The sequence below is a fragment of the Micropterus dolomieu genome, linkage group LG08 (assembly GCF_021292245.1).
Source record: "Micropterus dolomieu isolate WLL.071019.BEF.003 ecotype Adirondacks linkage group LG08, ASM2129224v1, whole genome shotgun sequence".
NCBI lineage: Eukaryota > Metazoa > Chordata > Actinopteri > Centrarchiformes > Centrarchidae > Micropterus > Micropterus dolomieu.
The window spans coordinates 10618579-10642417 of NC_060157.1; the positions used below are offsets into that span (position 1 = coordinate 10618579).

Genomic DNA, 23839 nt, shown 5'->3' on the forward strand with positions numbered 1-23839 from the left:
CTCACCTGGTAAAGCACGCACCACGTACAAGGCGGAGACCCAGGTTTGATTTCACCATCAGCCCTTTGCTGCATGCATCTCTCTCTCTCTCTCTCTCTCTCTCTCTCTCTCTCTCTCTCTCTCTCTCTCTCTCTCTCTCTCTCTCTCTCTCTCTCTCTCTTTTCCCCCCCCCAAAAGGAAACTAACAGCTTTCCTTTTGCACCTCAGGGTGTTTTGACACCCCACCCGGCAGCCATCAGTTATAGTCTTATCTACTATTGATGCACTAGTTTTCTACCCCTCCATCTCATATTGCTGACCACTGTGCACTTCTGACATTGATTTATCACTCCTTCTCTATAATCAATTACCTGCCACCCCGTCCCAAAGGTGGTACTGTGTAAAGACACGTTTTGATCATCATTCCCACACATCCCTGTCAGTCCCCTGCACTACACACTTACATCTCATTTGAGGAGTTATTGATGCCCCCTTACTACAGTCATTACCTAGGGTCCCAGTGAGGAGTCTCATTTAGGAGTAATTGACCTAATTTTTTTTCTTTCATTGCATGTGGTCAATGATTACCCTCTAGCATAGGCTCTTCTCGGGGAGGATTTGTCTAAACTAGTTGGAACCAGTCAGCTTGTGTTTTAGTGTTTATAAAGTATAATTTATTCAAACCAGAGGGACCGCCTGAAATCCATCACTTGATTTGTGTTCTTTTGCAGGGACTGTATTTAGGTGAGTATTGTTGCCGATGACGGGCATTTAGAAATTCTCATATCCTGTTTTGTTTTTGTCATTTCTTCTATAGGGGAGCAATGTAATGGAGGACCAGGACCTGAGAGAGATTGGGATCACAGACCCAAGTCACAGAAAGAAGATTTTGCATGCAGCACGTTCGTTACCCAAGGTGAAAAAACATCAATTACTACTTCAGTACTCATCACAGCGTAGTATTCAATGTCTTGCATTGCATGTGATGTTAGATCACAAGGTGCTTATCTCCCCTTAATACCAAGGCAGTAATGCAGTGATGGAAAGTCATTAAGTACATATACCCATTCAATGTACTTAAGTACAATTTTGAGGTACTTGTGCTTAACTTGTGTTTTACGCTACTTTATATTGTACTTGTTACTCCACTACATTTATCAAAAAAAATAGTTACTTTTCAGATTACGATCTAACATGAAAAATATATACGATAAGCTTATGAAATACAATTCATTGTTAAAAGATTTAACCAATAGTCTCTAACCTCTTTTGCTTGTGAACTTGTGAAAAAGTGATTTCCCCTCTAAACTTGTCAGAAGGTTTCATTTAAATAACTTTTTATGTTCTTTGGGGCCCAAGAAACTAAGATTACCCAATATTTCATAGAAGATAAACGTCCACAGAATGAATAATGAATATTTTTGTAATTTCCTCTCATTAATTATCTCACAACCCCCCACCCCCCACAGATTTATCTTGTCGGGGGGGTGGTTGTGAGATAATAGTAAGATAAAAGTAATATCCATGTACTTTTTGACTGCAAGATTTTACTTATCATTTTTAATTGTAGCAACTTCCTTTAAAAAGTCAGACAGGTAAATTGGTAAAAAAAAAAAAAGCATATAGGCTCAGACGTTGTCCCTCAGAGCACCAGTGAATGATTAAGTCTTATAAATCTACAGGTGAAAGCGCTGGGCTGTGACGGCAGCAGCTCCCTGTCCTCTTGGCTGGAGAATCTGGGCCTACAAGAGTACTTGCACAACTTCCTGGCCAGCGGCTACCGCTCTCTGGACTGTGTCAAAAACCTGTGGGAACTGGAGATTGTCAATGTGAGTCACAGTGACGTACATGGACTAGGAGGAGTATCAGAGGGTGAAATTAGTTTTATATGGTGTTACAGAAAATTCAGGATAAGGGACACGTTTGACAGTTTACTCCAGCGTCGATTTGGGGAGGTAGGGAACTCAAACTTTGAAGGTGAATACATAGAACTTTGATGTTGAATATTGGGGAGGCTGTTTCTGAAGCTTCATACAAACCTGTTATATTTAAGGTAGTGACGGTTTAAGAGGACGTTAAAAGAAAAAAAATCAAAATGGCAAAACAAAGGCTTTATTGAGAATTATTTAGGCATTTAGGGTCTCATTTAAGGCTTGAGGACTTAAAGGAAAGTTTTTTATGGCAAGTTAATTAGCAGCATCTAATGTTTCTTGGCTTCCAACGTTCCAGCGCTTCTGCTTCCTCAATGCTGCCCTACATGTTTACTACATAATTCCCTCTTTCCTCCAGGTGCTAAAGATCTCCCTACTTGGACACAGGAAACGCATCATTGCTTCCTTAGCGGAGAGGCCCTATGAGGAACCTCCAGTCAAGCCTCCTCGTTTGTCTCAGATCAGGGTGAGGACCCACAGACTCCTACACTGTTTTACAACTTTCAAGTGTATCTGCATTTCTCTTTTCCTACACTTTAATATGACACGTGTGGTAAGAATGGATACATAATAGTTTGATGGTTTTCCTTCCTTTCAAGCTTGGCTCTGTTAGTTTCAGTCATTCACATTTTGCAGGGTTTTTTGTGATGGGTCAAGCACTGTAACGTACTTCATGGGACAATTAACCACGTATGACTCTGTTTTTCCAGTGCCAAGACCTGCCAGGATCCCAGACCTCGTCTCCCCTCAGTCAGATAGAATCCTACACGGGACGCTCAATGGACCCTCTGCTGCCAGTGGGAGAGCCGGGGAGGAAAAAAGTGCCAGATGCTGATTATGACGTTACCCAAAGATATCGTAGTGAACGACACAAATCACATGTATGTTTAGATTTATCTCTGTCCCTCATTTCATCAGTACATTGTATCCTTCAGTATGTGCTGTAGTGATTATAGCGGCCCTGTTCTAGTCTTATCATAATCTCTTTCTTTCAGGAACGGTATGAAGAACGGCATCGAGAGCCCCGTCTGACCCTGCGGCCGCCTAGTCTGGCAGCACCATACGCCCCAGTCCAGAACTGGCATCACCAACCTGAGAAACTCATCTTTGAATCCTGCGCCTACGAAGCCAATGTACGTTTCCGCCTTACTCCTTCTTCCACGATGCAGTTTTCATTGAACATACACACCAATATCTCTCTTATTGCTTTGTAGTATCTCGGTTCCATGCTTATTAAGGATCTACGGGGTACTGAGTCAACGCAGGACGCCTGTGCCAAAATGCGGGTATGCTACAATTTTCTTATCCAATCTCAGGACACCAACACAATTATATAAGCGATGGATAATCACCTTAACGTCCTTTCTTTCGTGTCCCTCTTTCCTCCAGAGGTCAACAGAACAAATGAGAAAAGTCCCTTCCATCGTCCTCTCGATCACCTACAAGGGTGTGAAGTTCATTGATGCAGCCAATAAGGTTAGCTACTACACGCGCACGCTGCCCTGCTCGGTGTCGATGTTTACTTTTTAACCTTGCATGTTTTTCGAGTCATAATGTTCAATCAAAGTGAACCCAGTGCAAGTGTTTTCTTTTGTGGTATTTATTTAGATCAAGCTTCTTTTCTGTGATTGTAAATGTCATGCCATGTCAGATTTGTTCATGTTTGCATATCCTGACGGGGGAGTAAGTTTGCTCATATTGACATTTATTTGACATTAATAAAACTGTATTTCTTTGTATGGCTACACTTCACTGTGATGGCTGTGAAACATTATTTGTGCCTCAGTGCCTCTTCTTTACTGACTGTTGCTTGTCGTATTTTAAATCATAATTTGTGATACACAAAATGCACCACTTATAGCATTGAAGTTCTGTGTGACATATTTTGTTTGTGTTGTGATAATAACATCTACTTTCTACTCGTTGCAGAACATCATCGCAGAGCATGAGATCCGAAATATTTCGTGTGCAGCCCAGGACCCAGAGGACTTGTGCACATTTGCCTACATCACCAAGGACCTGCAGACCAGCCACCACTACTGCCACGTGTTCAGCACAGTAGACGTGGTAAGGACGCCCTGGCAGTCTCGTCCCCCTGGGGCAAGAAAACACACTGGTCTATCTGTCTTGAAGGTGAATTATGTCGGCTGGTTTTTTTATGCACATGAGGTGAAAATACTAAAAGGAGAATTTCTGGTGAGTGTTGAAAATGTTCCTCTCTGGTAAATTTGAATTCCTCCAACATCACCTCCCCGCACTTAGGATGAGGAGATGTGACAGCTGTCCCCGGTCAATATTGTTATCTCCAGACTGGCCTATCTCCACAAGGTGTCACGCTTCAGTTGGAGTTGATTGCCTCCTTGTAGACACAGTGCTACTCTGGCGATGATAACTAGCCCTCCATTACCTACTCTGTGCCCATGAGATATGATGATTATCCTGCTATCTGCCTCATAATGCAGCCAGGGTCATTCCAGAGTAAAGTCAGCCTAACAATGCTCAGTTTCCTCTGCGGGTTCTCTGAGCTCTGTGATGTCCTCTGTGGGGCTGAAACAAGGGGCTTCCCCTCGCAGTGCTAAAGAAGCTTGATAACCGTCAAAGGCCACAGCAGCCATTAGATCAGTTATTTTAAAATGTATTGATCATGCTGCTGCTATCAGCCTCCGCCAGACACCACCCTTGTCACACAGAGAGGGAACACAGAGCAGATCACGTCAGGCAACAGGCACACCAGGGCATTGAGTAAACGAGAGACGTAGTCGTCTCAGGGTAGATTTTTCATCAAAGGATATGCAGATGATTTCAGTGCCCTGTGTCAGATTCTACCATATGATTGCTTTTTCTTCCCCAGGCATGTAGTGTGAAGTTGGAATCCTCTGTCTTTAGTCTGAGGTGCTTGTTCATATCTGGAAGCTCTCAGGATATAACAATAGAGAGCAGTAGCAGCTTTAATACTAAGCTACAGCGGAGGTATCCAGTTCAGGCACTTCTCCTTGTTATGCAATTTTGTTTTGATGAAGTCTTAGACGTTTTGCTGTCTCACTGTAAGCTGCGGATTGTGGTGTTCTCTGTGCTGGGAGGCTGGGAAAATATTTAAAAATTTCTCCCTTTCTGTATAGAACCTGACCTATGAGATTATACTGACACTTGGCCAGGCGTTTGAGGTAGCCTACCAGCTGGCTCTCCAGGCCCAGAGGACCAAACAGCACCAGAACCTCCCAGTGGGATCCGGTGCAGAGGTTGTTGAGACCAAGTCAAGTCGACCTGTACCCAAACCACGAGGCAGTGTAAGGAAGTCAGGGGTGAGTTGGACATCAAACATGTCAAACAAGACACAATGTACAGACATGGAAGGGTATAGTGGCAGTATTTTAATACCAGCACAAACACTACTTCTGCTACTGCAGCCCCGGGACTGTGTGAGGTGAAAGGTACAGTGTTCTGTAATTTATGTAAAAACAATAGAAATTTAGTTATTGTGGTTGGCCTGCTGATCGACACATCCAGCAGTTGGAGCAGCAGCAGTGGATGTGACGCACAGCCCATGGAGGCAGTTAAAGTACTTTAAAACCAAATGAGCGCCCAATTGCAATTTGCATCAAAATTTGGACTCTCTCTTCTCAGTCATAACTCAGTCAAATCTGAACACACAGACATGATAGACCTATTTTTAGATTGAGATGGACTTACACTTCCTGGGGACGTCATTATCACTCTTGATTATCACAGGTATATTGCAAACAGGAGCTGCTAATGGCTAATCTGGCAGCTTTTAATGGTACCAGTTTATAAATTACTTTTGTCTGAGGGTGGGGCCACAGTGTCAGAAATGAAGTGTTGTTTTAACATCTTTAACGACTTCCTTCCCTTCTCCCCCTTCCTCATGCACCTTGGAAGAAGGTGAAGCGTTGCCAGAAATCTCTACTCTATGTACCTGATGTAACAACTAATGTTTTTAGGGAAACATAATTCTAGCCTTTTCAAATCAAATCCACAAAACACATTAGACAAGTCTTAGAACATTTGTATCAGTCTACAGCTTTTCACATCATTATGATTACACTGTGCTGCCGTTTGTCTGGCCATTAGCATTAAACCATTAAGAAGTGAGCTTGTGCTGAATATAAATGAGGTAACTAGACCTTGGGGACCACTCATACACACATCTCCGGCTGAAGTTTAATGAACTGAACAGAGTCATGTAACAATGTGATGTTTACTGTCACTCCTCTTGTGTTTGCCTCACCTTTGTATTTTTGCTATATACATTTTATACCTTTATTGAATCAAATGCACTTTTCCAGAAATGACCTGCCTCATGCGCCCACACCCGTAAGCTGCCCAGTACAACCCCAGTCTGACTTGTGTTGGCTATTTCAGACCCCTCATGTCTCATGCTATGCAAATCTGTGTCAATTTCTCTCTCTCTTTTTTCTCTCTCATTCCTTCCTCCTGTCTGTTTCTCTTGTGTTATTTCCCTTCTTCTTCTTCTTCTTCTTCTTCTTCTTCTTCCTCTCCTCTCTCCTCCTGGCGGTGTTTATCTCTCCCAGGACTCTCCTCCTCTCGACAGTCGTTGCTGTTACTGTTACACCTGCACCACCCACCGTCCCTCCTTCCTACCGCTGCACTCTACCAGCCCTGCTGCCCAGGTGCTGCCTTCACACCCTCGTCTCATCCTGTCCCATCTCGGTGCTCTCACACTTTGCTTCTTTTTTCTGCCTTCCTATCCCCCCCCCCCTACCATAAAAGAACATAATTCTCCATTTGTGTTTAACCCATTTTGTCTTTGTGAATATATATTGTTATTACTTTCCTACACTTAGCCACATGTGGACTGATGAATGCTTTGAAAATTACTTTTAACTCAGCTGCCCTCTAGTGACAGTTTGGCAGAAACACACAACGCAAGCAATGTTAACATTCACAGAGAAGCTCATTCAGTGGTTGGGTCTTAATGGTGTAGCTGTAGATTGAGTACAATGTCCTAAACGTATTGTTAGTGAAGTACACTACTTTGCAAAAAAAGTACACATTTATAAGCAGTTTATATAATTTAAATAAATGGTTTATAACACACTAATGTAGACATTTAAGTGTTCATGAATTTATTCATAAACAATTATAACTTCTCCTGTGAGGACATATTTTATATTATAATAACTATGTTTTACTATATTGTCATTCATTAGCTGTTACACCAGCCTATACTTATGGGTGACCACAGGAAGAGTTATCTTTGTTGACAAATGTTGTCAATAAACACCTAATGTAATAGTTAAAATGAATTGTTTTGCTTTGCTATGGTTGGGATGTTACTCCATTCATTCTTATTCACAAACACAACTTTAAAATTTGAGGTAAATGTCAACACAAGACATTGAGGCCTGTTGGCAATAGGATGTATGCATTATATAATATTCATATGCATGAAAACAGTCACTGGACTTGATTGTGAGGGTCCTTTCCCTCTTTGATTCAGTCCCAAATGTCACTGACTGATTTTAAACAAGTTACTTGTCTAAGATGCGCTGCTGTCGAGGGGCCACAAGTTTGATGCCCTCTGTCTGTGTTTACAGGGGGACACAGTGGAGCAGGAGGGGGATTCTCAGTCCCAGGGCAGTGCCATGTGGCTCGGGGACCCCAAGGAATCCAAGCGCACTATCAGTACTAAGTACGAGACCACCATTTTCTGAGTGGAACCCCTCTTCCTCCTGACCTCTGACCTCTGGGTCCGGTCTCACCCCTCTTCCTTTCCCCCCTTCTGTGTGCCTTTCACTGTGACTCTGCCTCTGTCCCTCTCTCTGGGCTAGGCCCCTGCCCTCTCCGGTCTCCCCTCAGCCATCACTTGTGTCTCCATCTGAAAACAACACAACCTGCGGCAGTTAAACAATACTTTTATTTCTCTCTTATGCTAAACCACCACTACTCCTACACTAGTTATTGCTTAGTAGTGCAACCCTTCCACTTTATCAGCTATCTTCTAGCTGGCATCACTCCCAGCCTGCCTCTCACCTTTTCTGTTTTTCTCCTCTCTGTTTACCCTGTATGCTTCCTTAACTCTGTGTACAATGCTTCCTTTTTTCCCTCTCGTCAACGTCCCACTATTGACTCTTGGTGATAAGCTCTTTTTTTTTTTTCTTGATGCTTTTCCTGCTCCATTAGGCGACGGCCACTCTGAGGCTTTTCACTCTGATCTTTCAACTCCTGACTTCTCCCTTGATTGCTGAGAAAATCTGATTTACCGCAGCCAAGAATGACCCACTGCTCACATCCTGTACCTGGATGGACATGTTTCCTGAGGAAACTGAGACACTGGTTCTGTAATTCTATGCGTCAGGTGGACTTTAGCGGACTGTTTCTGTTCAGTGGGATTCAGAGGTCGTGGTGTTAACTGAGGTTACACAGGGGGATATTTTTCACTGTCAGCAGCCTGCTCAAAGCCAAAGGAGGCTAAGATCCTAGCACTGTGATAAAGTCCTTACGGAGCTAATTAGTAAGCATTTTGGGGGGGTTTCTAGAGGGGAAAAAGGGGGGGAACAGAATAGGGCATAGAGGCTGATCTGGACCCGCATGTAAGTGGTCCTTGCTGCTCCAGAAAATAGAAAGTCCAAACCTTCTTAGGACTGGCATACCCTCCTCTGTTTATCAATCTGAGCTCCCAGATATAAACCTGATGCTTCCTCTGGAGTGAACTAACTGTAACTAAGCACTTTTACCAAATCCCCAAGTGTGTAAGAAAAAGTGCAACTTCCTCTGTCCTGTCTTTTTTTCTTCTTTTTTTCACAACAAATGCCTTCTATGTTCATCCTGTCAGCATTGCCTTTCGTTTTGCCAATCACACCAGGTTAATATTTCACGGCTGCTGGTAAAAAGAGTTAATCATTGTAAAGGGAGGGTTATCTGTCACCATCTTGCTGTTTGTGCCCATTAGTACCGTGTCATTTTTTTCAACTTTATTTTAACCTCACTGCTTTGTGTGCGTGTGTCTATGTCCCTTCCCTATAGCTGAACAATGGTGGCCACTCCCCAGCCTGTAAGAAAGGACAGAAATGAGCCCTGTTGCATGGTGGGGTGAGATATTTTTGTAAGAAAAGTGACCCACTTCCCATGCGGGAGATCGCGCCACCAGTTTTGGATCGTGCTCACCACAGTAACACACGGGCCTGGAGACAAACGGACGCAAAGCTTTGAGCACTGCAAGGCCCACCAGTTCTGACCTCACCGACTTCATCACTCCACATGCACACACCCGCCTCCATTTAGCTTCCTGTCCTTCAGAAAGTGATGGTTGTGCCAGTCAGATGTATTTAATATGCTTTATGGGTTTCCTGTGGAATGAATTGTTGCCTGCTGACACCTATCAGGCCTCCCTCACAGAGAGTTAGTGTTTACTCTTTCAGGGAATGTACCTGCAATGTTTCCATGCAGAACTTGTAGTTAAAGGGGAAGTGGCTAAGATAAGGAACTTTATTGGGGGTTTTTTTTGTTGTTGTAATACAAAGGTACATCAGGCAGAGACCCTCACACTGTAGGTACACATCCCTTACTGGATTTTTCGTCCTGTATCCACACATTTTAGCTTCTCATCTACAGCATACATATATAACTGTGATATACAATGTAATCTTGCACGGGAGGAACCAAACTCAAAGGGCAGAACTGACACTACAAAGACTGTTTTATAAGAATAATATAAGATGGGGTGGCTCTTATCTGAAAGTTTTCTCTCTTTTATGTTGTCTGTTTTAATTGTAGAACAGTTACATGTCCTAATGCTGGAACTGGATCAGGTGTGGTTCACTGCAGTTCTCTCTCTCTCTTGCTCCCTCCCTGTTCCTTTGTTCAGTTAATCAAGACAAGATTATTCACCAAACCTGCCATGCAGGCTGGTATGTATTTAAAATTCAACTGGAAAACAGAACAACAGGGCACAGCATGTTTCTCTTAGCTAACTCCCAGTATGTTGACTGTTAATGGTACTGCTCGGTCAGCCAATGTGTATATGAGTACATAGTCAGGTTGTTTTGGTTTAACTGTTGTATATGTGGTACGTTGTCAGGCCAGTACGATAACTCTATGGTACACTGTCTTCAGCTCGCTGGCGTCGGCACCTTCAGCCATCAGCCCGGTCCCGTTCTGCTTTTGCACATTGCTATGGATCAGGAGAGATATTTTGGGACTAATCTGATGACAATGATGAGAATGATATTGTACATGAATCTAGCTGTCTGTATTTTGATACTTGAATGATTTTTGCTTTTATATATATCTCTATATATATATGTATATGTATGTATGTACGTATGTAATTTTTGACGTTGTCAAAAGAGAGAAAAGGACTATGTCTTATAAAGTTAAACATATCGTGAATAAACACCCTGTGATTTAAAAAAAATAAAATAAAAGGCTGAGAAAATAATGACTCAGAAGAGGACCTCACTTCAGAAAAAAAGATTGTAAATAATCTTGGGCTTCCAGTCTTTTTTATGATTATTTTTCATAATTGTACAACTAATAAATGGCGCAATTAGACATGCTGTCCCTGTTGACTCTTTATTTGTCCATTCACTGATCCTTTTTAATCTTACCAAAGAACTTTATGCATTCTTTTTCCCAACTTTGACAGAACTTTCTTTCATATGTTGACAACCTGCCATTCTGTTTCACAGCCCAAGGCGACGCTGTGTATTGATGCCTTAGAGTATCTCTATTTATCAGAGGGTGAACAAGGTCAGTGGATGTGCCAGGATGAAATGTTTGGTCTCCACTCTCCATTCCCATTTCATAAACCTTTCTTTGCTGAAGGATGGACAGCAACAGCTCAGAGACGGTGCTGGTGTAATATAGTGCACACAAGCTTTTGTCAGTATGAACAACAAGCTACTAGGAGGCTGCAGTGATATTCCCAAAAGCATTTTTTTAGGACAGACATGTTTCTGCAGTATATTTCTTTGCATTTATAGTCATTGTCCAGCATTACACAGTATCATTAACTATCATGGAGCAAAGGGGTTTTCCTTGCCCACAAATGTAGCTCTGTGAAGGCTTTTAATAAATAGTGTTTTTGCAAAAATTAAAGTTTGAAACTTTAATTTGAAAAAATGCTAACAACCACTGTGTTCTGTTTTTGTGTCTTTGTTTACTTTTATTAGCTGAGCTGAATTCAAATATTGTACATTTTCCAAATTGCCCCTGCTCCAGGTTGTGCACTGGCATTATTTTTTATCTTTGTTACAAAGGCAAAGAGTAAACAGAAGAAAATTACTACAGCTATAATTCAAATGCCAACTGCTGTGAAATGTCAACAGTAACTCATTTAACAGTTGCCTCAAAATAATTCCAGAGCTTGTGAATGTATAAATAGATGGTAAAATCCTTTTTTATATAACCGCTCCTACAACCAGTTGGAGTTTTCATATTTTCCTAGTGTCTCATTCTAAAGAACCACACCACATTTATGTTTTGGTTGAATGTAAGTCCTAATGCTGGATTCAGAAAAAAAAAAAACAGATTAACTATGTGGCACAGTAAATAATTGTGTTATTTGATTTCTAAGCCAAGTTATGCTTTTTTTTTCTTTTGGAAAAACAAACATGACATGTGGCATTACCTTTAAATCACCTACACTAAAGCTGTTTCATATCTTTGATGCAAATATGTGACTGCTGATATGTAAAAAAAAAAAAAAAAAAAGTTGAATTTTGTAACATGACATCACTGGCCATCATGAAAACATCAACAGATCAGATGGTGATGATGATTTCGTTCAAACTGACACAATCTCCTCACGGCGTACATCTTGTACTCAATAAGTCAAACAAGCCATGTGGTATTTGTTTATAGGATAGTCAAAACAGGATGATATTTTATGGTACCCCTTTCTGATAAGGCATACTTTATAGAGGATTTATAAGTAGTAAGTTTATTACCTATAAGCTGTATAGATTGTTTATAAGCCATTAATAAGAACAAGTTTAGTGTTAACAGCTTGTGAAGAATCTCCTTGGTGGTGCTTATCCTTTCTATTTGGTAATGGTGCGGCTATAAATGTAATCAATTAATCGGTTTTACAGTTTCTAACAAGCCCACAAGTCTGCAGTTACAAATGTTATTAATAAAGAGTAACCCATCAACACTGCAATTGTATATGTTAATACTTCTTGCTGATTAGCCTAATAAAAGACATGTTCCCACTTATAACCCTTTTATTGATGGTGCCTTATTAGAAAGTGGTACTGATATTTATACATTAACACTGATGTTGAACTTGAGTGACCTTTGTCCGCTCACAGCTGATATAAGTAAACACAGTTTAAAAATTATTTATTTGTGGGCAGAACAAGGGATTTATAGCCATACTCTCTGTGGATGGCTATGGCGGTTAATCACTCGACCACTTTCGTCCAGACTGAACTATTACAGTCTATGAACTATGAACAGTTATTTGAGGTTGACGTTTGTGGTTCAAATTGAAATATTTGCTACAGATATTAGGTAGATAGGTCAAGAGGATAAATTCTATATTTTCTCCAGCATCACCACCAGGTCAAAGTGTTCAGTTATTGAATATAAAGTCGCAACATCTAGGTGATAGATTGGGATAAAATGTTGTGCATACATTCATGGTTTCCAGATGATGACATCTACTGACTAGAATGTTTAGTACCTCCTTGTCTCATCCAGTGAGAAAGCAGCCTAATGCACAGTATATGGTAGGTAGATTTAAAAATATTATGAATTCTGATTAAATTCTGATGTTTTAATATTCTGACTTTTTTGCTATGTCAGAAAACACCTATGTGGCATAAATTCTGAATGTGCAGAAAATTTGGAACATGAGCAAAAACACAGAAGCTAATAATATCCAGGAGTTTATAGGAGAAGAGGTCACTTCCCAAACAAAGATGCGGGAAGAAGATTAAATCAGGCTTACATGTGTGTTGACTCAGCAGGGATGATATTGACTGAGAAAAGATGATCTACAGGAGAAACATATCTGACAGCAATACAAAATGCCTGAAAGCTTTACTGCATATTGTTTTAATTTTTTGTAATTTGAATGGTCACCTGCTGCAAGAAGTTTCTCTTTATATAACTGGACATGTCTACCATAAATTGATGCAGAAAAGGCAGAAAATGGTGCTGAAAATGTCCCCAGAATGCAGGAGTGTTTAATGCTCAAACTTTTCTGGGGGAGGAACCCCGGACACCGTGATTAATACGTCTCCCCTCCAATGTTGAAGCAAAAAGCTCTTGCATTTCAACAACAAAATTAATCCATAAAAACAGTCTCTAAAATCACATACATTTTCTGGGGGAACATTCCAATACCTGGTTAGGTTTGGTCTCCAGATTTAGGCTGTGATGTCTGGAGGTTGGAAAGTATACTTATTAACCACACTTATTCATCATTGACCATTAGGCCTATTATTGACTTGGGTTTTCATCCATAACTGTTTAACAATTGTCTGCTGAACTTTGAACAAAAGTCTTGATGACCCTGATCCCTGCAGTGGGTAATGTCAAAGAAGGCCTGCTCATAAACTGCACTTTCCTCAGCAAAACTGAATGTTACTCCGAACTAAATTGAAAAGTTGGCAACCCTGATACACCAACTTAACATCAACATGGTAGCATAGTGAACGTTAGCTTGCTGATGTTAGCACTTGTTGAATAAATAAGTCAATACATATTTTAAAAATGCAAACAAACGTAAAAACCTCATTATTTAAAATAGTTACACACATTAGGTGTAGTCTATGACTCATATGACTTAATTTCTTATTTTTTATTTCTCTACTTTTGCTGTAGAGAATAAGATTATTTGATTCCATCTGGGTTGCGTTCACCCCGCGACCCTGTACGCAGGATAGGCGGTTGACGATGGATGGATGGATGGATGGGTTGCGTTCATTTGGCTGCTGTGACTCCATTGGCTCTTCCTTGGAAATGTCTTGATCAGGCGTTCACTGGTTGGCCACACGGTTCACCTGGCTGCAATTATTTCCCACCTGTTCCGTCAGTGACTTCTGGTAGTGTAGCAGCAGTGCAGCTGCTGGTGTCGGAGGGGAGAGAGGTGCACCACCGCGATGGACTGACCTGAAAACAGCGCTCTCTTTTTATGTATATATTGCTAAATATACGCACAGCTGTACGGTTTTTACCGAGACTATCATCTACGGTGAGTTATCAGGAAATCATTCTGTTTGAAGTGAGTGCGATGTTTGTTTCTGCTTTGGACACAGAGGAGTTACAAGTTATGAGGAACAAAGTTGTTGCGTTATTTTAAAAGCCCATTCGCTTTACCTGAACATGTAATCACCCTTGTTTAGACGGATGTATTTGTAAGTTATTTTCTGAGAACAAACCATGACCTCTAGTTATAGTTTTCTAGGCTTTTAGTTGATTTTCTTCCTGCAGTTGATGATGTTTTACCAGTGTGAATGACCCTATTTGCACAGATAGCGTCGTCCTGTGTCAGTTATCAGCAGTTTGGGTCGAAGAGAGTTGAATTGGAGGGACAGTGCTGCTATTAGATTATAAAATTATTGATGCATTACTGTGCTCATTACTTTAATATTGCAACTCCTAAAGGTGGGGCTAATTTCCCCCTGGGGTCAATATAGTATACCTCATATGTTATGATTTTATTAGCCTAATCAAAGTAACTAGTAAGTAAAAGTATTAAATTAATATAGTGGTGTAAAAAGTACAACATTTGCCTGAATGGTAGTGGAGAAGAAGAATAAAGTAGCAGAAAATAGTACAGTACTTGAGTAAATTTACATTCCACCACTGTGGAAAGATGGGTGGAATACTGCCAGTGTTAGAAATATTCCCACATATGATCAGCATTACTAACATTTCAGCCCACATTTCTTTTCAAATATGACACACTGATCAAGAGTGTTTAATCATTGCATTTTAGTGGCTTAGAGAGTAGAGGTTGAGTCAGGGAAAGTACAAATATTTGCACATAAATGTCAATAATAGTCATTTTAGTGGGACAAGGTGCCAAGCTAAACATTAATGAAATAGTTCTGTTCACTCCAGCAGGTTGTGAGTTGCACAACCTGCTGGAGTGTTGTTTACTGTTACATATTAAACCATTTCTCTGGCTGCCCTTGAAGACATACTTCACATTTTTCGACTTCACATGTTAGCCCCTCCTATTTTGGGGGGGCTAACACACTATAACAAACATATGCTTTCCACTGAGAGGAAATTAAATACATCAAAGACCTGGATCCTCCCTTTTTATAGTTATAGCATTTTTATCTGCTAAGGTGTAATTCGGGTGCAACGCCCTGTCACATCAGAGCACTCGGATGAATTTAAGAGTTGTCTTAAAGACATGGAAGCAAGCAAAGTGACATTCCTGTCGCTATTAAATGCTGACTCAGCTGTGGGTGTAGTGAGCTCTCCCATTGCTGCCCTACAGGTTTTCTGCCCTGTTAAAGTTTGAGACGTGTTGTCTGCCAACACTTCAACATTTTCCCCCTTGCTCTGCTGATCTGCATAGGCTAATGGGGAGGGAGAGTAATTAGCAGCTGTTAGAGTTGTCACTAGGAAGCCATGTGTGCTTAGTCAACCAGCTTTTGTTTCTAGAAAACACATGCAAATGTGGGTGATCTGGTTTTTCCCTGTCCTTGCTATGTCTTCATGTCAACAAGCCCAATGTCATTGCTCTTTGCCAGTACTTTAGAGTAGTGGTCATCTGAGCAGTCACAAAGTCATCTGAGCAGTCACAAAGTCATTTTAGTTATCTGTGTCTTATCAAGTTTTCTCTTATTTTCTTAAAACAAATGGGGGAAAATATGCCAATGAAATGAGAATATTTCTCAGTCATTTTATAAATCTTCTAAAGTTTTCTTTTTCTTCATTCAAGTGCTGCAACCTGCCTTGAAGTAGATTTCTCATGGAAACAGTTTGAAATTCTCACTTGTTTTAAGAAAGGTTTGTGGGGTTGAATTGTTATCGAAAGATATTTTGTACCTTTTCAGGCCTCTAAAAATCCTACAAATGAAACGAAAATTGAGTAGGAAAATTGCTCATATGGAAATAGACATCTCTCCATTTTACCACCATCTACTGCAAGTCATACACTGACTATGGTAAAGTATCTCATACAGCCCAACATCAAAAATCCTGAACTAAGGTGTCAAGAACCAAAACGTTTAGGAACTACTGCTCTAGATCACAAAATTAAAGTTAAATGTTTATCCGTGTTTAAGACGAAATTATGTCCTCTCAGTGGAAAGCACATGTTTAGTAAAACCAAGGCCAAAGCCACAATTTCAGAATACTGATGTCTAAAATATGATGATTCAAACATCCAGAAATACAATTATTAGATTTTCATTAGCATTCATATTATTTATTTAGTTAACTGTTCATTACATTTTATGTAGAAGAATAACATTCTGGTGAAGAAATACTGAATCCAATATGATGTTTTTAGGCATAAAAGTAGTCACATAGAAATAAACGGAATACTTGAATATACCTTTTAAATGCTCCCCATTTGTTTTTGTGGGAATGTGATTCCCCCCTCGGCTCTGCTAAAAAACCCATATTCACAGAATAAAATACAGAAGACATGATCTCACTGTCCTCTATGGTCACTACAGCCCTAAATAAGGGACATTTTATTTAATCATCATTATCTTGCAGTTTTAAAATTCCTCTGATAAATCTTTCAATTTGTTTAAGCTGCTGTCATGAAATGTACATGCAGTCCATTACAAGAACCCTCTCCGAAGCTGCTCCCATTTTTCTAGAAACATTTCTAGTATCACACATAATTGAAAGTTGATCTGTCTTGTACTGGCAGAGGGATGTATTGTTTATGGTGAATGAGTGCCAGCGACTGGGTCGTCCTCGGAGGAACTTCATGCCCCTATAATTACTGTGATAACTCACAGACTTCACACAGTGTCAGGCTTAAAGGCTTCATGTCGCTTTGGAGGCTAATTCGCAGACAAACCGTGACACTGACTCATAAAGGGAATATTTCATTCCGTTGCTCTTATGTATTTAATCAAACATTCTCTCAGATAAGAGAACAAAAAGGCAGCTTTGCCCTGCTTCCACAAACACACCTTCTGGATTGTGCAGCTGAGGCTACATGATGAATAAGTCAGATAACCAGTTGTAAAGCATCTTGGGATGCAGTATATTGCATTTGTGTGACCTATTTAGCCAAAATTCTCTATAGAGTTGATGAAATATTCTCCCTTCATGCTTCACCCATTTATCATTGTTGATGGAATTTGCTTCTATCGCCTGCTAATGCACTTGTGACAGCAATTCATTCAATTTAAGCACTTAAAAGGGAAAGTAAGGAGCTAAGAACTTTGTTTCAAGTAGCCTTTTCTCTGTGGTCTTATGAATTTATTTACTGCCTTCTTTTATCCCTTCGGCAGATGAGGAGTCAGTAATAATACTTTGGGTTTTTGGCTGGCATGCTTTTCTCATGCCCGACCTGCCAGTAGTAATATGTACAGGATGTAAGGCAGGAAACACAAGTAAGCAGTGTAGGGCTTCGACATAACAAGGCATTTCATTTGTTTTTACACAGAGTGTACATGATGTGAAGTATGTCATGCGTCTTCACAAACAAAGATGAGCATTTCTCGCTTGATTGCTGAATCATAATGGCTGGAATACCAATTATTAACGCGCTTAAAGCATCAGTATTTGATTTTCAGGTATTTGTACAGCATAACCTGAGCACTACAATGCAAAATATCCTCTTACCTCCCCTCCTAATATATGTTGCTGGGATCATTTAGAAAGCAGACCTTGCTACAGTTTTTAATGTAATAAACCATTAAACGAATGTCAGTAATAATGGAAATGTGTTGAATTCTGTTAGCACAATATCTTAGGGCCACAACTAATATAATTATTTTTTATTATTGATTACTCTGCGGTTTGTTTTCTTGATTAATCTATTTGTATATAAAATGTCAGATCCTGTCAATAGGACGAATGACAATGGCAAGCTGAACCTGTTTCAGTGTCCACACCTGACTATTGTAAAAACCTATCCTTTTAAAATAATAAAGCCCCAATAATCTATGGGCTTCATATTAATCCCAGCCACGTCTAATGTGTAAATAGAAAATGTTTACTAATTCACCCATTCATTTATATAATGACTCAATTAGCATAAGTGCTTATGTTTCATATATCACAGTGAACTCTGACAAAATATTTGACATCTTAAATAGGACAGCTATTACATTACGAGGATCATTTAGCCATCCACTGTAATTTATGGCATCCATCTATCACACTAATGGAAATATATGACATTAATAGTTGTTGCTGTGATGTTTACAAACTAATTTTGTGACCAATGTTAAGCCTCAAATGAAGGCGTCATCTCATATTTACTGGCTGTATGAGATCAGTCTTTGTATTTGACAATATGTGTAAAGTTAAATGGACATTTTGTGATGCGGAGAAAGCGGCGCCACACATCTGATTCGATTTTGGTCTTTTTGTTCTGACATTGTCTCGTTGACCTTTTCAGATTCTTCCTCAGACAGATTTGTGGTGATGTTTACACAATCAAAAGAGGACCATGAACCCCGATTCCTGCTCTCATCCTCTTCCTTATGCGATGCCGAAGAGTGACACGTGGCCAGGCGGCATTGCCATGGAATCCTTGAGCAACATAGACAGTGCCGGAAGCTGCGACAGTGTAATCAGCATGAACTCTGGCTATGTGAGTGCTGCTGTAGACCTCCTCATCCCTGTCCAACTGCCTCTGTTGCCTGTTATCTGAATAAACACTACTTTTAATGACGCTCCTGTTCTCTATTGGAATGGGGAACTGAAATGTGTGCATCAGGTTGTAATGATGTCTGCACAGACATTTACAGGCTGAGTGATGATGAGAGGAAGTTAATCTGTTTGAGGTTAAATGCACTCATGTTTGTTAAGAGCGAGGCCTCCATAGGGTTCGAGTGAGAGTTTGCTTTAAAGATGACCTGCAATGAGAAGGTTTCACGTTGTTCACAGATACCTGCAGTCACCTGCAATAAATTCTTCTGACAGGCCAGTATAGAATGACATATAGCCAATAACAGGACTGGAGTAGTATACATAATAATATAATAATAATACATTTTATTTGTAATGCACTTTACATTTAAGACAAACCTCAAAGTGCTACAGGTAAGATCATAAAAGCAAGGTAAAAAAATTTCCATAGATGCACTGGTGAGTGAGAAGTGAGACCTTGTATTCAATCCTAGCAGAAACAGGAAGCCAGTGAAGTGAATGGAGAATGGGTGTGAGGTGTTCGTACTCTCATCAGGAGAGCACTAAATTGAGCACTAAACAACTTATAGGATAGTCTCTCATTTGAAATGGATCGTGGGTTAAATGGAAGATAGAGATTTCTGAATGTTGAGAAACCACACACACACACACATACATATAATGTGTCTAATATGTTTCACATTCTCTTATTTCGTGTTCAGAGTGAAGACAGCATGGAGCACTTATCTGCGGAAGAGAGGGCGTGTCTCATGTATCTGGAGGAAACGATTGAAGCGCTGGAGGTGCAGGAGGACAGTGGCATATCCAATGATGAACCAGATTCTGTGTCACAGGCAGAAAAAATGGGTCAGATGACAGTAAATGGTATGTTCATGTTGTGAAATATTCTATATGTACAAATGTACACCAATCAGCCATAACTTTATGACAGGGGAAGTCAATAATACTGATTATCTCATATCATGGTACCTGTCAGTGGGTGGGATATATTAGGCAGCGAGTGAACATTGTGTCATAATAGTTGATGTGTTAGAAGCAGGAAAAATGGGCAAGTGTAAGGATTTGAACGACTTTGACAAGGGCCAAACTGTGATGGCTAGACGCATCTCCAAAACGCTCTGCAATGGTCAGTACCTATCAAAAGTGGTCCAAGGAAGGAAAAGGGGTGAGCTGGCAACAGGGTCATGGGCGGCCAAGGCTCATTGATGCATTGATGCCTCGACTATTGCAATGCCCTCCTAGTGGGTCTTGCAGCTTGTGCGGTGAAACCCCTACAAATGGTTCAGAACGCAGCAGCGCGTCTGGTTTTTGATCAGCCCAAAAGGACTCATGTTTGTGACCTCCACTGGCTACCCGTGGCCTCCCAAATGAAATTCAAGTCACTAATGCTTGCATATAGATTGACTGCTAGGTCAGCACCCTTCTACCTAAACTCCATAATTCATGTTTATGTTCCTTCTCGGCCACTGCGCTCCTCCAGCGAACGCCGCCTAGCTCTGCCATCCCTACACACGAAGCAATCTCAGTCCCGGCTGTTCTCATCTGTGACACCACGATGGTGGAACGAGCTATCACATGCCATCAGAGCAGGGGCATCCCTCTCTAACTTCAAAAAGCTCTTGAAAACTCATCTCTTCCGAGAACATTTTCTATTATATCACCTCTAACTTGTAATTCGTAAGCTCTTCTTCTTCTATTCCCTTACAATTATCTTGTATTGATTGCACTTTTTTGTTAACTCCTACTTCTTTCCCTAGCTATTTACCCCATTGATACGATATGTTATTATTAGCTCTTACCAGTAGGCCATTTATTGCTGCTCTTACTAGTATGTATTTTCAGTTGTAGATCTTGTGCTGTATATGTTGTTCCTCAAATGTAAGTCGCTTTGGATAAAAGTGTCTGCCAAATGAGTAAATGTAAATGTGGGGAGCGAAGGCTGGCCCATGTGGTCTGATAGGTCAAATTAGTGAAAAAGTTGATGCTGGTTGTGAAAGGTGTCCAAACACATTGCATACATAGTGTCCATGCCTTGAAGGGTCAGGGCTGTTTTGGTGGCAAAAAGGGGAATGAATGAAAGGAGAAGGAATGACCAGCAGATGGTTATAAGATTATGTATGTATGTATGTATGTATGTATGTATAATAAAAGCAATACTAACTGCAGCAATTGTGCTTTTCTTTCTTAGACATTTCCAGTTTGAAGTCCAGAGCAGACCAGAAATCATACATATCTGAGCATCACGCTCTAAATCAATCCACAGAACCACAGTCCTCTACTGCCTCTGCAGCCAAACTGACAGATCTCAAAACATCGGTAAACCTCATGACTCAACCCAAACCTCCAGTCACTGAATCAGTCGCTGGTTGGGAAATTCCCCCATCAGCTAATCAGCCGCAGGTGTGTTCATCCAAAGATGGAGTTGGTAGTCTAAAGATTGTCTCAAGTGAAAGGTTTTGCCCCAGTCTGTCCACTAAGGCCTCTGAGATAGATCTGGGTCTGATCCCTCCACCCTCAGACTTCATGGATGCCCCCCCTCCTCAGCCAGAGAAAGCAAGAGACCTTCCTCCATCTGCAGGAATATCCAATAACAAGTCAGGAGCAACTGTTGACGTGGAGCAGCTACGCCAGAGAGCCTCTGTGAAGAGAATTTCACTGAGCTCATCTGTGACCCAGGAGCCTCCAAACAAGCCTCCAGAAGTGAGTCATTTAGCCAGCAGCTCTGGTCCCCAAATACATCCTCCTCCTGCTACTGAGCCAAGAAGTCCACCTGCTGTGGCCCCTAAGCCCAAGCTTCCTCTCAACATCGTTCTAAAGTCACACAAGGCAGCAGCGGCTGATGGCAACTCTGGGCGTTCAGTGCCCACTAGCAGTGACCGGCTGTTGTTAGACCCCCAGAAGGTGCGCATTGAGGCCCTCCGAAAGCTTGGCCTGCTTAAAAGCGATGAAGCAGATTTAGGCTCTGCCGTAAGCCCTAAACTTTCCCCCAAAACTAGAGCATCATGGGCAGCTCCTCCTCCTCCTCAAATCAGCGCTGCAGCTCCACATGCACCACCTTCAACACCATCTTACACCCATGTCAAAAGCCCACCTCCTGCCTCTGTCCCTGTCCAGTCTGCTGAAGCTGGTTCACCATCAGGTACTTCTACAGCTCCTGCAGTCGAGTTTCCTGATATTCTCCCAGTACCTGATGCTTTCAGTGACTCCAACGGATCTCTGCTGTCAGATAATGAACTGTCTACTGTCAAAGGTGTTTCAGAGGCCGCAGTCAATGCACCGGGGGATTTACCTCCTCTCTCCGCTCCTGTCCCTTTGAACAACCTAAGCCCACCCAATGTTGTAGGTGTCAAGTCAGCCACCCTGGAGCGCTGTGGCCTAGGTCTAAGCCACTATATGGCAGGTCAGGACTTCGATGAGGCCAGCCAGGACGTCAGCAGCAAGCAGAGCCCCAGCCATCTGCGTAACAGTCGGCCGCGCCCCGCCTCTCTGGGAAGTGGGAAAGAGCTTTCAAGCGCTCAGGGAGAGGGTTCCCAGGCAAGTTGTGCCGCCAGCAAAGGGTCGGATTCCCGGAGGTCCGCGCCTCCTTTCCAGCACCCAGCAGACTCTCAGAAGCTGCCTCGATCACAAGGCATCAGTGTACTGATCTGCCCTCGTGCAGAGAATGGAGATGACCGTCGCGAGGCCCTGAAGAGGCTGGGGCTGCTCAGGAACTGAGGCATCGACACCAAATCTTAAAACCCCTCTGACTGCCACGGACTCCCTTCAGATACTATATTTAAAGGAACATACCAGAGATTGATACATAATTAACGAAGACATTCCAACTATTTTGGGAAGCAGCTTAACCACACGTGTGCATTATCTTTTAAGCTATTATAACCAGAGACTGACTTTAATACATTGAATGTTATGTCCACACTTGCATCCCCTTTTTACTCATATTTAACAGCCAGATATACAGTGTTTTATTTCTCATAAAACTGACGATCGAGGCATTTTGGATATTCACTGACTCTCTCGCTGTCGCTGTGGTGTTTATAAATTAAATTATGTTACTTTTAAGAAGCCATGATGAGTTGTTTTGCCATTTTAATGTTGCTTGTGATGTACATGTTTTGTAAATCACTGTTTGCTTTCACAAGTTATCGGTTTGCTGGTTCCTCTCTTAGTTCTCCTTTTAAGAGACTTTTAAAGGTCACTTTTGTTAATAGTTTCACTTCCTGAAATTCTTTGGACTTTTTTGTCTGGCTTTGTTGACCAAAGGAAGTTTTTTTTTTTTTTTAGCAAGCACTGGCTAATATTCAAATGTTTGTGTACTTGGGCTGCATCAGCGCAGTTTGTCAAAGCCAAGTCTGCATTATAATTTCAGGCTGTTGATTCAATGAATAAATAAAAAAATTTCCTGCATTGCTAGAACATCCCTTACTATAACTCAAAGCACATATTCAGTGCCCACTTGATGATAAGAATCTAAAACATTTGGTTTGCACGGTTGTATAGTGACGAACATGTAAATACTCACAAGCTTCTTACACAGCAGCTATGTTTAGTGTCACTGTGGGTCTGTCTGTCAGCTGCACACAAGCAGATCGAACACTAAGCTCTATTTTAAATACTGGATCATATGCTCACTGTCCCTGTATTGCCCACAAGTCACACATTTCTTTTGTGTGCATTTGGAATATGTCATGTGTTACTCTCTGGTGACTTGTGAAACTTGGGCCCTCATGTGTCATGTCAAATCACGAGCTGATGACGAGAGAACTGGTGCAGCCTGTTTTCTCGCCTCCTGGTTTAGCCTTTATCTAACACCTTTGCTGCACATTTGCGAGCAGACAGTCTGTCTGAAAAACATTTTTATCAGTGCTGCAGGCTTTTAGAGACAATCAGATCTCTCTTTCCTGTATTTGCCATTAAGGTCACCCACTGCTGTGAAAATGAAGCTCAACTTGAAAGATATGTCTCTATATTGGAATTAATACCAGGTTGACACACTGTAGAGTTGGAAGAGAGCACAGAAAAAGTGTTTGAATCAACAAATTGTTCCATTTTTGGAGTAGAACATAACCTGGCCAGTGTTGCAAAGGTTACCAGTACTTTGCTGGTGGAGTAGTATTGTGTGCCCAAACTGATAA

The 23839-nt window shown here is 41.2% G+C and overlaps 2 protein-coding genes across 5 annotated transcripts in view; both read left to right on the top strand.

Annotated features, from left to right (window-relative positions):
• Nucleotides 1-10442, top strand: part of LOC123975697 (ankyrin repeat and SAM domain-containing protein 1A-like) — a 76779-nt gene extending 66337 nt beyond the window's left edge. For 3 of the 4 annotated variants that reach the window (XM_046057374.1, XM_046057375.1, XM_046057377.1), the window contains 10 exons: nucleotides 797-895; nucleotides 1662-1808; nucleotides 2269-2376; nucleotides 2621-2791; nucleotides 2906-3043; nucleotides 3125-3196; nucleotides 3300-3386; nucleotides 3840-3977; nucleotides 5030-5212; nucleotides 7487-8433. In XM_046057374.1, the coding sequence (XP_045913330.1) occupies nucleotides 797-895; nucleotides 1662-1808; nucleotides 2269-2376; nucleotides 2621-2791; nucleotides 2906-3043; nucleotides 3125-3196; nucleotides 3300-3386; nucleotides 3840-3977; nucleotides 5030-5212; nucleotides 7487-7603 (1260 nt within the window). In that variant the 3' untranslated portion in view covers nucleotides 7604-8433. Of the gene's footprint in view, nucleotides 1-796; nucleotides 896-1661; nucleotides 1809-2268; nucleotides 2377-2620; nucleotides 2792-2905; nucleotides 3044-3124; nucleotides 3197-3299; nucleotides 3387-3839; nucleotides 3978-5029; nucleotides 5213-7486; nucleotides 8434-8915 lie in introns of those variants that run through there. The other variant, XM_046057376.1, reaches the window with a different exon arrangement.
• Nucleotides 10443-13927: 3485 nt separating this feature from the next.
• On the top strand, nucleotides 13928-23111 carry LOC123974523 (specifically androgen-regulated gene protein). Its single transcript, XM_046055308.1, has 4 exons — nucleotides 13928-14091; nucleotides 18451-18645; nucleotides 19406-19568; nucleotides 20893-23111. Exons 2-4 carry the CDS (start codon nucleotides 18502-18504, stop codon nucleotides 22416-22418), a joined length of 1833 nt encoding a protein of 610 aa, XP_045911264.1. The 5' UTR covers nucleotides 13928-14091; nucleotides 18451-18501; the 3' UTR covers nucleotides 22419-23111.
• The last annotated feature ends 728 nt before the right edge of the window (nucleotides 23112-23839 follow it).

Bases quoted from the DNA above. Each gene is read 5' to 3' on its own strand.
- LOC123974523 (XM_046055308.1), top strand. From the start codon at position 18,502: ATGAACCCCGATTCCTGCTCTCATCCTCTTCCTTATGCGATGCCGAAG. The intron at 18,646-19,405 runs GTGAGTGCTGCT...TTTCGTGTTCAG, and splicing joins TCAGCATGAACTCTGGCTAT to AGTGAAGACAGCATGGAGCA. The intron at 19,569-20,892 runs GTATGTTCATGT...TTTCTTTCTTAG, and splicing joins GGGTCAGATGACAGTAAATG to ACATTTCCAGTTTGAAGTCC.